General features: G+C 40.3%; 1 protein-coding gene across 1 annotated transcript in view; it reads right to left on the reverse strand.

Annotated features, from left to right (window-relative positions):
* Prdm5 (PR/SET domain 5) overlaps window positions 1-18,161 on the reverse strand; it is a 169,930-nt gene that overhangs the window by 52,541 nt on the left and 99,228 nt on the right. Inside the window, exon 12 of the mRNA XM_075983930.1 lies at window positions 18,003-18,096. Within this exon, the coding sequence (XP_075840045.1) occupies window positions 18,003-18,096 (94 nt within the window). The remainder of the gene's footprint in view (window positions 1-18,002; window positions 18,097-18,161) is intronic.

Below are 18,161 nucleotides of genomic sequence, written 5' to 3' on the forward strand. Positions count from 1 at the left end.
CTAGGAGCAATCCTAGCAAAGACTCCCAGCAATGGGGGACACAGAGCCTGAACTAGCCATCTTCTGCAACCAGGCAAGGCCTCAAGTGGAAAGATCAGGACACCAATCCAGCCTCAAAACTTTGATCTACAGTTTGTCCTGCCTATAAAGCATTCTAGAACCAGAGCCTAGCAGAATTGTCACAAAAGAGATCAGAGACACTTCATCCAGCAACTGTTGGGAATAGATGCAAAGTCCCACAATCAAGCATCAGGCAGAGCTCAGATGATCATGTGGAGGAAGGGAAGGAAGGCTCTCGGGAGTGTTAGGGTCTGTGGATCACCCCACAAAACAAATACTACCACTCACATATGCAATCAGCAAGAGCATTGTTTACTCTGGAATGATGGGCTCAGCCTGACACACAACAAAATGTGGGTGACCCCGATAGAGCTCTCAGGCTCCTTTTACAGGCAGACACGGGAGTGTGAGGGGTGGGATTAGGTTATCCTAAACACAACTAGCTGAGGCTGTAGTGCCAACTCATACAGGAAATGAAACTGAAACTAAACTGAAACTGAGGCCTAGTAGAGGCTGGGGCCAAGAGAAGCCTCCCTGTGGTGCTACTGTAGCCTCTCAGGAGGAACCAGCAGGTTCAAGGACACCATGAGAACACGCCCATGGAATAACTGGCTGGGACTCATTGGGCCTCACTGAGATAAAGGTGTCTGAAATAGGTCCTTTGCATATATGTTATGACTGAGCAGCTTGGGGTCCTTGTGGGATTCATAACAGAGAGAGCAAGGGCTATGTTTCTTTTCCCCACTTGGGACCCTCTTCCTCCTTCTGGGTTGCTTTGTCCAGCCTTGATGTGATGATATGTGCCAGGTATTATAGTTCGGTTGATCTCCCTGGAAGGATGGCTCTTTTCTGAGAGGAGACAGAGGAAAGGTGAATCTGGGGGAGAGGGGAGGTGGAGAGGAACCAAAAAGCCCAGTTCCACATTCTTGGCTGCTGTGTCAGCTCCTTCCCTGAAGTTGCCAGTAGCCCAAGTCCCAGTCCACAGTGTTCGTTTTTTGACTATACTTGGGCACAAACCCAACTTCATAATCTTCCTGCTTTAGTTAGGGCACATGACTTCTCCAGCCTTCCTCTCTTCTGTGACTAGAGAACTCACCCAGAAGATGCTTTCCTCAAATAAACTTATTCTTTTACTTTTTCAATTTGGCTTGACCTGGCTTACTGTGTTGGTTGCAAAACCTGTTATTGGGCCCTAGAAAACCTATTAATGGGCACTTGAAAGACCCTACAGACCCCCTCCTCAAAACCCGCAGCTAGCATGCTCCCGGGGGAACATCCTGTTTGCTTTAAAAAAAATTCTCCGGATCAGCAGCCAGCCTGCTCTCATAAGAACATCCCATGTGCTTGAGAGAGCAGGGTGTCTATGAGATAGGAAGACTGCAAGATAGGACATTAACAAAGCAGGTTGACTGCAAAACAGGATATCTATAAAGATAGGAACAGGATGACTGTTGCCAGGCATTCATGCTGAGAGAGGAAACCATTCATGCCCCCCGCCTCATTCCGATAACCACGCTTTTGCTTCGGTAAACTTGCTTCTTGCTGACACCCATGCTGAGAGAGGAAACCATTCATGCCCCCGCCTCATTCCGGTCGACCAATAACCACGCTTTTGCTTCTGTAAACTTGCTTTTTGCTCTTCCCTATAAAAAGACCTCCCCCCAGTCTGCAGGCGCGCAAGTCCTCCGAAAGACTTTGCTGCCCGCAGGTACCTGTGTTTACTCAACAAACCTCTTGCTAATTGCATCCTGTGGTCTGGACTCGGAGTGTCCTGGTTCTGGGGACTTCATTGGAGGAAAAGGTCCTCTCTGAGGGTCTTTCACACTAAGATCTGCAACGAAATCTGAATCCTCTGAAAGTAGACGGCCCTTGCAGGGGAGTCCTTGGGCAGCTCTCTTCTTCTACACAGTATGGTTACCATACCTTTTTGATAGATGGAGTCTACCTTATGAGTATGAGTACAACCCCCAAAGGGCAGGTGGACAAGAAAAGATATTTTAATTCCCAACAGTAGGACATTTGGGGCAGGATTTTAAATGGGCTGTGGTGACTTCAGAATCGGTAATTAAGAGATTATTGTGTATGGAGAATCACAACAAGAAAAGGGCATACAGATTCCATTCCCTACATCAGCTTCTGAGAACAGTAACAATGCAAAGGGGGGTGGAATGTGACAGACATGTTGGCTCTTCTTTACCTACAGTGGGCAGGATGTAAGGGATGTGCTCAAAACCATTGCTTGAATCTTCACACAAGACAGTGAAGAGCAAAGGATGGTGGTAAAAGTGCTGGAAGACACTCCATAGATCCATAACCCAGGATGGATAAGAAGGGAAATACATGTTTCAACATGAAGACAGGGACTTTAAAAATGGCTCAACACAGGAAACTATGATAACTGAGAAACAGCAACTGACCTGCTTGAATTGAGGAAGACTTTAATTAAATGAGAAATAAAGGCCATTTACAGGCACATTTGTAGTGCTGTGGGGCAGAGGTGGCTACAATAAGTCCAAGGGTGCCCTGGAAATGGAGTCGTAGGTAACTCAACTACCCATTTCTCCTTGAAACAAAGGTTGCATAACCTGGGGCAATATGAAGGGAAACAGAATTTGAACCATTAAGTGCACTTCTTTATCACCTGCTCAAGGCTGCATGCATACCAGGGGCTAGGAAACAACAGAAGGCTGGGCATTACTGAGGTAAAGGAGAATGAGAAAAAGTGACTGATAAGCAGCTTACAAGGCCAGATAGAGCTGTTTACAGTAAGGTTAAAGAGGCTGAGGGCTAAAGAGATGGCTTAGAAATTAAGAACATTTGCTCTCCTTGCAGAAGACCCAGGTGCAGTTCTCTATACCTACATGGTAACTTATAGTTGTCTTTATTTCCATTTCTAGGAGATCCTACATTTTCTAACCACTATGGGCATCAAGAAAACACCCAGTGTATATGAAAGTAGACTGTTCATATACTTAAAATAAAAATCATAATTTTTAAGAAGTTGATTCAACAGGGATCTCAGGACAGCTAAATGGATTTAGTGGATTTGCTGATACCAATGATGACACATGGTTTTATGATGCATAAGAGGCTCTGAAGGCCTAGGTGATTTAGACCAGCATGAATATAAAATGTTAATCCAATGAACAGATCTGTCATGTCATAGGAACTCCTTCAGCCAGTAGCCTTTAAGTTACCCACTTACTTGGGCATGGCCTCTTATACTATAAATGCTGATGTAAAGTGTGTGCTCACTCTCTCTTCTGGCTGCTGGATTTGGTTGCTGTTCTGCATTCGAGCAGAGGACTTTGATCTGTGAGTCTACCCATAAATAAACAACCTTTTATTACACTCAATTCTGAGCTAGTGTAGTATGGCGTGAGGGGCCCCTTGTTCTGTCCCAGCCACCCTACTAGTTTACACCCAAAATAATCACACAGAAATTGTATTAATTAAATCACTGCCTGGCCCATTAGTTCTGGCCTCTTATTGGCTAACTCTCACATCTTGATTCAACCCATTTCTAATAAACTGTAAGTCACCACGAGGTCTGGCTTACTGGAAAAGATTCAGCATGTTCTGACCTGGCAGCTCCATGGCGGCTCTCCGTCTGCCCTTCTTCCCAGGATTCAATTCTGTCTACTCTGCCTACCTAAGTGCTGCCCTATCAAAAGGCCAAAGCAATTTCTTTATTCAACCAATGAAAGCAACACATAGACAGAAGATCCTATAAGCTAGCATGGGATTTGTGTGTGTGTGTGTGTGTGTTCATCTTCACAGATCACTACAGGCCACTTAAAGACTGATGTGGTAATATCCATATCAATTCAGTGTTCCTGGGTGGTGGGAAATAGCAAAAATCCAAATGCTATGCTAGTCAACTTTTGGAAAGCTTTGTAGCTGAGTTCACAGAATACAGAAAAGACAAAATGGTACAGGCAAAAAAAAAAAAAGTTAAACTTGTCCTAGGGTTGGGCAATTATGCTCTCCTCCTCCCCAGTGTACATCATGAGTTTCTTCTTTATTCTAATAAAGTATATTAAGGATGGAGATTTTCCCCAAGCTGTGGACCCTTTGAAGAGCCAGCTGTGGTCAATGGAAGGACAGAGGTCATGGATAGTAGTACAGAACTTGTCAGAACCAGGGATCGGGCTCAAGTAGCCAGATGTTATGCTACAGTATGTCCCTTCTCCGCCTTGGGCCAGAGTAGGACAAGCCCCCTAAGTGAACCCTGACAGGATGACCGGGGAAGAACAGAGGCACAGCGGCCCCACTGCAACAGCAGTAGCAGTAGCTCAGATGAGGACATTTGGTAACTCTTGAAAAATGACTGTGGATTACAGAGGGTGGATGGAGTAATGCCTGTTATCCATGCCACTGTATACAAAACTGTTCTTTTGAGAAAATAATTGATACAAGTAATGAGACCTTTCTGTGATTATCATCCTTGCCAGTGTTCTTCTTTCCCTTTTTTTTTTCTTCCCGCCCTTAATATACACTAACAGGCTTTGATAAACTTTCTGAAAACGAGAGTATATGGTTGCCAAATCAGTCAGGTCGTCCCCATTCATCTTTTACGTTCATGACTCTCTGAGGTCATTCCTACCTATCATAGCCTCCAAGATCAACAGCACCTGCTGTCCACACAGCACGAAGTGGAAGACAGCTTCAATCAACATGTTAATAATGATTAGTCTTTGCCTTATTTGTATATTAAAGACAAATGACTACTCTTATGTTTTATTCAAATTATATATCAAACTTTATTACGGAGAATATGACTGAAAGACACGTTTTGTGTGTATACCAAAATATTATGCTTTGAACAAGCACTAGCCTTCATTTTTGGTTAACTATTAACAATATGAATCTTTCTTCCGTATTTGAACATGCTTAAGTTACACTCAATGAAATATAACATGGGTCAAGTTTAAAGCATTGCTATTACCTATTATCTCAGAAATATTTAGATATTCATTTTGGTTAGAATAACCACAATATCCACATGAAAAGAATTTAATCTTAAAGTTAGCAAAAACAAAACAAAACAACAAAAAACCCACCTCATCAAGTGCAGTTAGAAACAATAGCTGGAATTTAGAGCTCTATTCTCAGCTACTGTTCTGTGAGCTGGGAGATGGCTTAGTGAGTGAAATGCTTGTTGTGCAAGCATGAAGACATGAGCCGGGAATCCACTAAAGCAAAATCCCACATGAAGACATGAGCTGAGAACCCCACAGCAGCTTGGGAGGCAGAGATAGGACACCCAGATCAGTGAACTCCAGGTTCAGTGAGACTCCCTCAAAAAATAGGATGGAGAGTGATAGAGGAAGACACGCAACATAAATCACTGGTTTCCACAAGCAAGCGCAGGCGCGCACACACATACACACACAGAATGCTGAATATATATACCAATATTCACTTACAATAATACTATGGTCTAATTACTCAAATATCTAGTTTATGGATAAGAGAAATAGGGCAGAGAAAGGATCAGTGATTTTCCAAGACAATACAGCTGTCAAATGGTGGAATCCTAACCGCAACCCATTCTTTATGCCTTTGCATAGATGACACAGCTAGTATTCTGTGCTAAGTGGTCCAAACTCTAAAACAACAGCAAAAGCTGTTCTGACAACAGATAACAGACCCTTCTGGTTGGCATATTTAAGCATTCTTTTGTTGATCAAAATTTATCTGAAAAAAATAAGGGACAGATTAGGAAGGGATATTTACGACAAGCCCAAAGTTAAAGGGAATATGGATATATACTAAACTGAGTCTTGAAAGACACACCCCCTGAAAGATTCAGCTATGACTGGACTTTATAAGCATAATAGCATAAATCATATTCAAGTCAACACATGTAACAAAGCATTTTCCATTTAACTAATACAAATGAATGTGTTCTCTGCATCTTTAAACTATGTTCTCACACTGAATGAAATGAAAAGCTACTGTGTTTTCCTTGGACACATCAAGGAATAAAATGAAACCAGAAACATGATGGTAATTCCAAAAGGTTAATTTTAAATGTGTCACAAAGTGGTTACACCATGAAACTAATTTATTAATTTTCAATAGATTTATATCTTTTTAACAAACAACATGTTCAAGTTTATGCCTTGGACTTTAGAAAACAAACTGCAAACAGATAAAAATATGCCAAGACAAATATAATAAAAAATGCTTAGGAAAAAAATCTGCAGGCAAGGAAGCAGGCAGGTGATGATCTTCAGCTACAGACAATGGAGAAAGGGAAGTCAGTGAATGAATGGAATCTCTCCATTCTAAACACACCTTTTGGAGAACTCTTTGCCTTTCAATTAGAAGTATTTGAGCTCCTAGCTTTGAAGTAAGGGTCTCCAAATTCTCACTGCTGGCACAACTGAGAGAAAAAATCAGCCTATGAGCATATAAATGTGTCTGGCGGAGCTTGGAAAGAGACTTTCAAGGGCATCTGGTGGAATGAAAGGAAGCCATATGGAGCCCCTTGACCTGATACAGGCAGACCCTATCAAGTCACCTTGAACCTACCACAGCATAAACGCCTGTTGATGACAAATGCCCGCTGCTAAAAACAGTAAGATTATTAACTTTTTTTTGCAGTGGTACTGTTCTATGTAAAATAATATTAATAAAATATCTTAGAACTCAATCATACCCAAGTATCAAAGCATTAATGACCTAATAGAACATTAGAATTATAAAAAAAAACTGTGAAAGGAAGGAAAGTAGCATGCATCTTAATGATAAAAGGTTCCTATAGCGAGGAAATCACTGAATACCCACCATTTACTGTGCCACTTTCTCAAAAGATCCAACACTTTCCCAAAGATTTATGCTTAAATAACATAGAATTGGTTAGGTAAAATATTTCAAGTTATTTCAATCTTTATATTCTTAAACTGCACCATGTATTTAACTCAAGAATTCAATCTATCCTTTCTATTAGGAGACTGAGAATAAAATTTTGTTCATGCTACTATATGTATTAAGTGATAATCTCAATTAACCATAAAGGTAATGTAAACAATGATTATGACAATAAATTTTATTATTATATTTTACCACAATTTTTGTAAGCACAATTACTGTACTTTTTAGTGATTTTAATAAACAAAGGAAAACTTAATGTACAATGGATATACACAAGTTTTAAGACACTTTTGGATAAGTTAAGATTAGATGCTTTCCAGAAGCACATTTTAATGATTTTTAATTCTTTATTTTGTATATTTCATATAGTAAAAATGAAAAACCATGCCAAACTTTATAACCCTCATAGATATTTAAGAAGATAAAAAGTGAACCCAAAAAGAAAACCCAACCTAAAACAGTAAAATCAAAGTCACGTATTTTCACTAAGTCCAGCGTAAATAAGGTTGAATAATTAAGTGAAGTAGTACGCAAAGGTTCATGAGTTGTACAGTTTTACTTTTTACTTAAATTTATAAAATAAAAAAATTGAAGATGACAATACTTTCTATGTGAAAAAGCAAACTTTTCAAGGGTATAACATTTTTGGAGGAAAAAAAAATCCTGCTTAGATGGCTCCACCTGGACGAGTTTGGAATCAGTGTGCTACATACATCACATCTGTCTTCCACAAGTATCAAAGTATGGGATCATTTTACTTTTGAAGACTAAGGAAATGGTTATAAAATAGCATACTGAATCATTTTCAATGAGTGTTAAAGCAAAAAAAAAAGAATCTAGTTTTGGAATCTACGACCCAATCACTTTTCCAACACTGCATTCCCTTCCATTTACAGAGCAGCTAATAAATTAGAGGAACAGCACTGAGAGGAGACACGCGGCACTGGAAAGTGGGGGCCTGAGGAGTTCATTCCTAACACCTTCCTGTGAACTCAAAACCTTTCTTCTATCCTTTAGCCTAAGAGCCATGACTCCCCACTGACTTCACTGAGCCCCACCTAGTTAATCTTAGAGTGTCCCCATTAATCAAATCTTGCTAGAATGGCACTGGACCTAACAACTCAAAGGAGACACCTGAAGGAAAGACAGCAAAGTCCTGGGTCTGACATTTACTCCTCGATGGTTACAAAGACACTGTACTCCAGTGAGTAACAAAATGTTAAAGCCAAATCAGACCTTTACTGCTTAAATACCCTTGCCACCTGAAGCAAGTCAGATAGAACTTTGTCAAAAATAAATAAATAAAACAAAACCAAAAACACCTCCCTGCATTTTCTTCCTTAAAAGATGTGTTTTGTTTTAGAGAACATTCTCAAAGCTGGATCCTTCTGTTAATGAGCAAGTGAGATTCAGTGGAAGAAGAAAGAGCCCTGTGTACTCACTAATGAAAATTCTGGGGCAGTAATAGCAGAGGTGAATCAAAACCCCAATATACCGACTTACGAAAACAATACAGGTAAAAACGAGGTAGGAAATACAGTAAAGAAGAGGAGGAGGGAAAGAACTAATGAGTAAGTTTAACCCTGACTAGGGAAGAAGGAAACATGACCTAACCCCACACAGAGTGTCTGTTTAAGCACAATGTAACTGGCCCCTTCACTGGACTGGGCTGAAGGGAGGAGATGCTTTAAGGCAGTCCCAGAATGGGTGCTGCAGAAGCCCAGGGTCTGCTGAAGAGAGCAGAGAGCTGCACAACAAGTTTCAAAGTTCCACCTGTGACAATCAGAGGCAGTGAACAGTAGTGTCTCCAGACACTGACTTGGCTTGGTTTTTAGAAGTCAGTTATTGGTAAGCAAATCCTTCATCTTTTCACCTAGTCATTTTTCATCTTGAAAAATTTAAAGCAGTTTTCTTTAAAATGGCACTTATGAGCACCACAGCAGTAGTGGAGGGGGAAGCAGCGAAGCTCTGGTGCCTACACACAGATAGTGCCAGCAAGGAAGAATCCAAAACATTTAATTTTTGAACAGTAAGAAACTCAGAATTGATTTCTCCTATAAATCTAGATAAGCTATAAAACCTCCCTGAACCCTGAAGCAGAGTCCAGGAACTGCAGAAAAAGCACATGGGAACTGTTCCTGGGAGTAATTATAAGAGCGGCAGAGAAACATGAAAGGAATTACATGTACAGCTACAACATACCCCAAGGAAAGACAGAACTGGGAGTAGTTCAGTGATGCACACACTTACAACACAGATGAAACTCTCGTACAGTCACCATCACCCAAACCAAAAGCGATGTTTGCAGCTATGGTGATGACATTATCTAGTGGTGCAAAATAGATAGAGCTTTGTGGCAGTGTTGATCAAACATGGTGGGCCTCCAACACTGCAAGTTTTCAGGAAGCCAGTATGAAGAAAGAAAAGGGAGGGAGGAAGGGAGGGAGGGAGGGAGGGAGGGAGGAAGGGAGGGAGGGAGGGAGGGAGGGAGGGAGGGAGGGAGGGAGGGAGGGAGGGAGGGAGGGAGGAAGGGTGAAAATGAGACTTACATGAATGGCAGAATATTGCAGATGATCCCCACAACTCTCTGTAACTATTACTAACTTACTTGGTGGTGATTCACAAACCACATTCTAGGCAAATTTGTGACTCCTTTATTCCCCCCCCCCCGCCCCCAGGCCTGTTATTCCAGCCTATAGCAAATCTTGACTTAATAAATGCTACTATGTGGGCCTAAAATTAGGGGTCAGGGGTTGGGGAGAAGTCTCAGTGGCTAAGAACACTTATTAAACCATTCTGAGACCCAGCACTTCCCAACAATCAAATGGGACATCATGTGAATCTTCTAACTCCAGCTCTCAGGATGCTGAAGCCCTCTCCTGACCCCTGTCAATCCACAGACATGAATACTTGCCCACAGATGTGCATACACTCACAGATACATGGAGACACATGCATATGCAACAAATATAAATAAATGTTTAAAAATTAGGGGCTTAAAAAGTTTTTAAAAGAAAATTTAAAGATATAATAATTGAAAGTCAAAATGAAGTCATCTTCTGATGGCGACCAAGCAGTAAAGAATCACGTAGGAAAACAAAGTTGAATAAATTCCTTCTCAGCAGATAAGGTCATTTGATGCCTATAAATATGTGAAGGACAATTTAAGTCCCATGTGTTCAGTATTGATTGTCCATTATTATCTTATATCATACATGTTATATATATATATATATATATTTATATGTGTGTGTATTAGTTTTATGTTTCAGCAAACATATAAACACAATGAAATAATCCTTTTATAAAAGTATTAAGGAAGGAAAAACAATGGCTGAACTCCGAATCTAATCCAACTATAATACAACAACCCTTTAATTCTAAGCTGTTGGGCCACTAGCAGTGGGACCAGGATTTATCCCTAGCGCTTGAACTGACTTTTTAGAGCCTATTTTCTTTGGAGAGATACCTTATTCAGCCTAGATATAGGGGAAACGCCTTGGTCCTGCCTCAAAGTGATGTATTTACCAGACTTTGTTAACTCCCCATGGGAAGCCTTACCCTTTCTGAGGAATGGATGGAGGCTGGGGTGGGTGGAGGGTGGGGAAATGGGAGGAGGGAAGAGAAATAACTGAGAATGGTATGTAAAATGAGAAAAAAAGGTTTCATTTTTTTTAAATGAAAAAACAAAAAAAACCCGAAAAGCAGAAAACAAAAAATAACTTTCCAAAGACAGTGATTTATTACCCCATTCAAATAACAGTGTGCACAGAAGCCAGGGCAGAATGTCCAACACAGCCGCTATCTATTAACAGGGAAAGTTAACTCTAGGCACATAATTAACCTCCTGGCCTAAAGCTTTAAAAAAAAAAAACACGAAAAAAGAAACTCCCAGAATTTCTTTTATAATTTATGAACCAATGGAATTCATGTCACAGTCTGTGGATTCCCTTGCTGAGTGAGCCTCAGCTTTCACTGACCCAGAGAAGCCACAGACTCACGGAATGTGCTCCACCATTCCCGCTGACCCGCAAGTGCCATCTCTCTGGTCCCTTCAGAGGAAACTGGATGATAAATTACAGGGCTGCCCACCAGACACAGACTTAAATGTTCACCTTCACTAACAGTGACTCTTCAGTCACCCCAGGTCAGCACCCATTTGACAGCAAACCATCGTCTGTGGCCTAGACATTATCTCTATCTGCAGAGACAGTGTATGGAGAGACAAGCAAGACGACTTGTTAGAGGGCTCAAGAGTGCACCATTAAAGTGAGTCTGAGCGCTGCAGGAATACAAACCAAAGCACACCACCATCACAGACTGACCACGCTGAACTACACTGTAACCTTCACATCTCTTCTTTGACAAGCACCACACTACCGGGACTATTGCCCAGTTTTTCAGTGGAGATAAATTAGAGGTGAAGCTGCTTTGTAAAGAGCCCACAGACAGACAATAAAATGAATTTGAAGACTCTGACCTGCCTGGATGACCCCACACCGATTATGAACCAGATATTAAATAATAAGGTATCCGATATGATTTTGAGGTGGGAAAGGTTTTCGTACATGGAGTGTGTGGCCACAGGTAACAGACTGCAGACCTGCACATTTCCAGCTAAGATCACTATTCTCAAACAGTTAATATATAAAGAGGAAAATATCGCCAAACAGCATGTATGCAAGCTTAAGAAGAACAGTAAAATTCGAGTGCAGGCAAAAGAATAAGAAATAAAAAGGCCAGCAATGTGATATGCTAGAAAGAGTTCCAAACTTTGCTTAGTTCCTAGTGAACCATGTGAAGGCCTGTAACCCATATGAATCACTGCATTTGGCTAAGCCCACCCTCCAGTAAGAGACTTCTGGCATTCAAAATTTCACTTTTGAAACCTGCAAAAGCAGATGCTAGGACTTGTCATGTTTCGATTCTAATCACCAAATTATAAAGAATGAATGACTTTAAAGGTAGATACAAGTTTTAATAAAACTAGTGCTTTTTTTCAAATTCATATAAAAAACAAACCAACCGAACAAAAACAGCAAGGCTGTTAGACTTTACCCTGGTTCCGTAGAATTATGGTAGTGGGAATGTGGAAAAGACAGAGGAAAAAGTTAACTTCATTTAGTATTTATGCCACCCAAACTGACCCTTACTTATTTGGAAAGTCCATTCTTTTTTTATGACCCAAAGAAACACTTGTTTTTATCAATAGGGTCTTGAGCCTCTCTTCATTTCTTCCTTACATATGACAGTTGTTTTCCTTCAGCTCCTCCTGGGTAGTCTGGTGACAGAATCATTTTGTGGAATATTGAAGGCAGATTCTCCTGTATTGATTTTCTTAGGACAGGGTTTGTTTGTATGTGCCTTATAATTAGTGGATCCTCTGAAGGTCAGTGATAATTAGTTATTGTCTGGAGCTCTGGGAGTCATCTTATCACTGACCTACAGAGAAGTTAACTTCTTTAATATATGGAAAAAGGATTAAAATGGCTATTTACTCCATAAAAATCTCACTGTACTGCAGTATGTTCAAAAGTCCAACTAGCAATTATTTCCTAGAAAATTCTCAGTAAACTGCTGTAAAAAAGATAACCAAAATAAAATGATAATATAAAAAATAAAATAGTATTCACTAAGTTTTGCCACTGAATATTAATGAGTAAAACTTATTTGATTTTGAAAAAGAAATCCTAATTTTGGTGCCGGTATGACAACAGAATTTTCAAGATAATACTTATGAGAAATCTTAGGTTCAAAATGAGCCCCCAAAATGGCAGTGATATAATGGCACAAATGACAATGTGGACTGTTCTGACTAGGTAAACAGAAAGATGGCTCTTGAATAAACAAAACCCTATGATAATCATTCCTCGGGAACTTGTAAAGCAGGACTCTATCTGTCAGGAAGAGCCAAGCCTTTCCTTATCTTCCCTACAGCAGAACACTCCAGCAATACGGCATCTAGCTCCCTAGCAACACACGTCAAAGTCCCCATGCGAGCTCTGAAGTTATTTTGGCTTGCACACTTCCTTTCACTATTATCTCTGTCTCTTGCAGGACAGCCATGACAGTTTTGAATTTTCCCAAAGAAACCTTTCTTCCTGCTTCACAGTGCCCTTCTCACAATAATCGACTATCTCATGCAAACCACACCAAGTGTCTTACACACGAGACTTCATTTATTCTTCACTAAGAACCTCTGAGGTAAACTAAGGGTTAAAGAGGATAACTACTTTGCAAAAAATATACTTTTGAGCAGAATTTGAATTCAATTTAGGTTTTCTTTCAGTTAGGCTGATGCCAACAGTAGAATAGAAGAAGCCAGCACATAGTGGGAAACACACTACCGCCTGCTTCTACTCAGCAGCGCAGCTGCCACAGCAGAGAGGTTTTCTTAAACCAAAGAGAATTCAGAAGACCAAAGCCCCTATTACATGATTTTAAACATCAGTCAAGAATTACTATGATAGCCCGTTGGCAAAGTTCTAGCTTTTGTCACCACTGGAACATTTTAGAGTAAGGCTCTAAAATACAGTAACACCTATGCCCAAGTTGGAAACATAATATTTTTCTATAAACACAACATGGGCAGCCTAACAACAAACAGATACAGCAGAAATCAGATCTGGTAAACCTCCTACTAACCAGTTGGTTGCAACAAAGGAACTAGAAGGGACATTTGCACGTTTCAGCAACAGCAACATGTGGAGAATGTATTGCCAGGAAAGGTTAAGCAATGGATAGAGGCAATATCAATCTGGTTAGTGAAAAGTTCTGTTATACAGAATGGCCTGTTGGCTGGGTTCTCATTTGCAGACCTCTTCTGGTTTCTCTGCATATACCCCCCCCCACATACACACATACACACACACACACACACACACACACACACACACACACATTTACTTTGCCTTACATGCTTATGAATTGGGATGCCCAACTAAAGTTTCAGTTCTCAAAACGCCAATATATAGCCTGTCATTCCCAGGGATTCTGAAACCATTCCATACAAGGTCAAAACACTTTCCATATAATGCTTTTTTACAACCTTCCTTTTAACTATATTGACATGTACATGCATGGTGCAGTTACAGCGGGCAAACTGCAGGTTTAGTGGAATAGGTTGGAACAATGACCTCAAACGCTATACCACTCACTACGTTCATCACAGTCTCATACACTAGAAATACACGATGTTCCCATTGGAGATTATCAACACAAAGTGATTGATTTTATTAAACCTAACTGTCAATCGCATATTTTTAGCACAGGAATTGAATGGAAAACTCTTGCAATGCATATGACACTGGAAGCTGTGCTTGCTGCTTTTGTCACGAAACATTCTTCTTCTATAATGCAAAAGAACGAGTGGCAAAGCCTCGGTATTAGAAAATGGCTATTTGGAGAATATTTTTAATACACAGTAAAGAAAGGATGTAGCCATGACAGTGCAGCAGTAATCCTTACAAAATATCAAAAGTGAACCAGACAAGCAGAGAGCTCCGAACGGGCAGGCAGATGAGCTCAGCAATGGCATTAACAAATGTGGAGATCTTTAGGACTCAGTGAGAGGATGTTTCCCAAATGACCTGTGCATCCTGCTACAGAACCCTTCATGGGTGAAAGGTTCACTCCAAACACAACACAGATGGATGGATTTTAAAGTGACAGAACTGAAAGGGGTCACTAAAATAACTTTAGGTTGCACATGACAGCAATTTTTATCTAAAGGTCTGTTTCTTGATTTTTAGTATAGTAGCAAATAATACCCCAAATCATTTGATCAAGAGTATTAAAATATTCAGCAGGATTTTTGACCATTCTGAAACACCAATTACCTATCGCAGGATGAATGACGAAACAGATATGAAAATTTAGCTTTCTCCTCAAAATCCAAAGTCAAGTCAATGTCTTCATTCTCCCTAATGGCTTCTGGTTGGAAAACACAGTTACTTCCTATAAAAAACATGTTAACCTGGATTGAACTTCCTATGTCACTTTCAACAAAAGAAATATTTTTACATTTTCATTTTTTTAAATATTTATTTATTATGTATACAATATTCTGTCTGTGTATATGCCTGAAGGCCAGAAGAGGGCACCAGACTTCATTACAGATGGTTGTGAGTCACCATGTGGTTGCTGGGAATTGAACTCAGGATCTTTGGAAGAGCAGGCAATGCTCTTAACCGCTGAGCTATCTCTCCAGCCCAATAAGATACACTGCTTAAACTTGTGATGTGACCATAGCTGTGGATAGAAACGAGTGCTCCCTAGGGTCCCTGAGAGTCAGGAGTAAGGTGCTGCGGCAGCAGTGTGTGCACTGCTCAGCCAAGCACTGTGCGCACAGAACTGTGCCCTGCCTGCTGGTCTCAAGCACATCTCACTCGGAGGTGTTGACATATCACTGACTATTCCATAAACAACATGGGATTCTTTTTTTTTAATTTGCAAGTGTAATCTCTTTTTTTTTAATTTATTTATTTATTAAAGCTTTCTGTCTCTTCCCCGCCACTGCCTCTCTTTTTCTCTGCCGTTATTTTATTTTTCTTTGTGAAATCATATGACTTCATAAATCCCCCCTTTTAATGCTGTTTTGCAATTTCTAACTGCCCTATAGCATTGAGAGCATGGGATTCTTTACTACTGGCATGCTATAGGGCAGTTAGAAATTGCAAAACAGCATTAAAAGGGGGGATTTATGAAGTCATATGATTTCACAAAGAAAAATAAAATAACGGCAGAAAAAAAGATAATTTGGCAAAACCCCAAAGAGTAAGAGGTCTGCTGCTCTTTTGTGTCCTCAGTGGGCCTGGTGTCGGCTCTCGGGGGTAAGCTGACACTCAGCTTTTTAGGATGGGATAAAATCCTGTTTATTCACACTTGGCAGAGAAACCCATGTCCAGATTGCTGCAGAAGCCCAGCTACCCAGTCTCCAGCCAGACAGCCTCAGTTCTGCAACACTGCTCCAGCTACTCTGCAGGATGATATCACTGAACAGACTTGTAACTCCGATACATAAAGCAGGGTTGGGGATGGGACTACGAAACAGGTCTGTGTTTAAATAGAAAAAAATGTGGTGATAAGAAATGCCCACAAAAACATGTAGTTACATGGCGATTTGTGCGCGCGCGCGCACACACACACACACACACACACAGAGTCTACTAGTTTTCCTTCCCCTACATGTGCATAAAAATCTGTTTACACAAGTATACACATGGGATTACCATGCTTCAATTTGGCAAAGAGTCAGATATACAATAAATTGCATTTAATGCATCATGATTCAGATTTTATGTTGCTCTTTAGAATAAACATAACATGAAATATTATTAGAAAACCGGACAAGCATGACATATTTAATATTTTTATCACATAAAATTCTTGGATTTCAAAAAGATAATATTTAAAACATTAGGAGCAATGTGTAGCACAAGTAATGTATGCTTCTCTACTGGGCATTCTTTCTATAAGCAAAGTTAAGGCTAAAGCACATTAAAATGTACAAGGATGGAATCATTAGGAATCTTTAGGCTACATTTGACTGAGGCTATCTTTTCCATGCTGAAACCTCTGCCTTAAAGTCTCTGCTTTTAAACACATGATACCATCTTGATGCAGTCACACAAACATGCCTCAGGGGTTATTTACTAGAAGCTTATTCTCTGATATGCAGACATCACTCTCTGGCTGTATAGATAGCCTGCTGTCCTTCCATCTACAAACAACACACAGATACATCTATGCAGATGTGCAAAATAGAATAATTTTCTCAGTGTGTCACAGCAACACTACTGAGAATGATTGGCACAGAAAAGACAGATGATTTCTCTACTGCCTTTATCAGATCCAATTCCATATGGTCCCTCTTATACAGTAGGAAGGGATGGCCAAGAACATCCACACTACTCCACTGGAAAGCGGTACCCTAGTCGTCATGCCTTGCTGTCAGAGGGCCATCAGCACAGTGCAGGCAGCTGCAGTCACTGTGTGTTAGGACACCTGCTTCCTGAGCAGCACTCTGCTGCTCATTTCCTTTGCCTTCTCTCATCTTTTAACCACCTTGAACTCTGTCCTAAAAGCCTTGACTTCCCTAGATAACTTCTCAGACATTCCACTATAAAGAACCTGGTGTCCAGTCTTTGCACACCGTGCTGGGTTAGTCACTGGTTATGTGGATCATTTACAAGCATATGAGTGAATATTCTAAAGTCCTATGTTAAAGGCATGTCTTTCAGCTTTGTCCACAAAATATTCAAATTATGCTCTAATATCCCTTCCTTCATGTATCTCTAATATCACAGTGTCAATTCTTTGATCTACTTAAACTAGCAATTATTCATTTCTAAAAATGAATAATTTTTATTATTCTACTCCAGACACTGTGCTGGGTGTAGGAAATACTATTTTTTTTAAGTCACATATTATGGCCCTTGAACAGAAAGCTTCAACTACATAATTCAAAATAAATGCATTCTGCTTAGTGGGAAGACAATTCAATTCACATGAAGCAGAAAGAGTGTAAAAATCGTTTACTCTACCCAGTTGGTAAATTGTAAGCTCTTTTCAGGAATAGTTAGCTATTTACCATCATCCAGTGGTCACCTATTTCACTGGAGAAACTGCAGAGGAAAAGTAAGAGAAAAATATCCGGGGCCCTTAAGGATCAGCTGATACCACAGTTCCCTCATACCAGATAAAATAAAACTCTACAGAATTCAATCAGAAAGGCAGGCACTTTTCATATTCAAAAAGGCAACATTTGGTGTGTGATGGATAAAGAGGAGGCCTTCTGTCTGCTGTGGACAGTAAGGCTGCTAACACCTACCGTGCTCAACAGGACCCTGACTGCCACACTCACATATCAACTAAAAATTAAAGTGTTTACTCTTGAGTGATCTATTTATTTGGGGGGCAAATTCTACTACTAAAACTCTTCTCAAGAGCAGAACTGGTTTGGATGATTCTCTAAAGAAGGCGAACTGGGTTTGTGACAACAGTGCTCTCTGTCCTGACACTCACTTCCAGTGTTTCCAGCCCCAGGTCACTCTCCATACCTGTGTGGCTCCGGATGTGAACTCTCAGGGTCCCACTGCTGGCGAATTTCTGGCCACAATATGGGCAGACTTTCTCCTTTTCTCCTGTGTGTGTCTAAACAGGAATAAAAATGGTTGATGATAAATACAAAGATTTTGGTAAAGATGATTAAGTACTTC

This window comes from Microtus pennsylvanicus, chromosome 8 (assembly GCF_037038515.1).
Source record: "Microtus pennsylvanicus isolate mMicPen1 chromosome 8, mMicPen1.hap1, whole genome shotgun sequence".
Classification (NCBI taxonomy): domain Eukaryota; kingdom Metazoa; phylum Chordata; class Mammalia; order Rodentia; family Cricetidae; genus Microtus; species Microtus pennsylvanicus.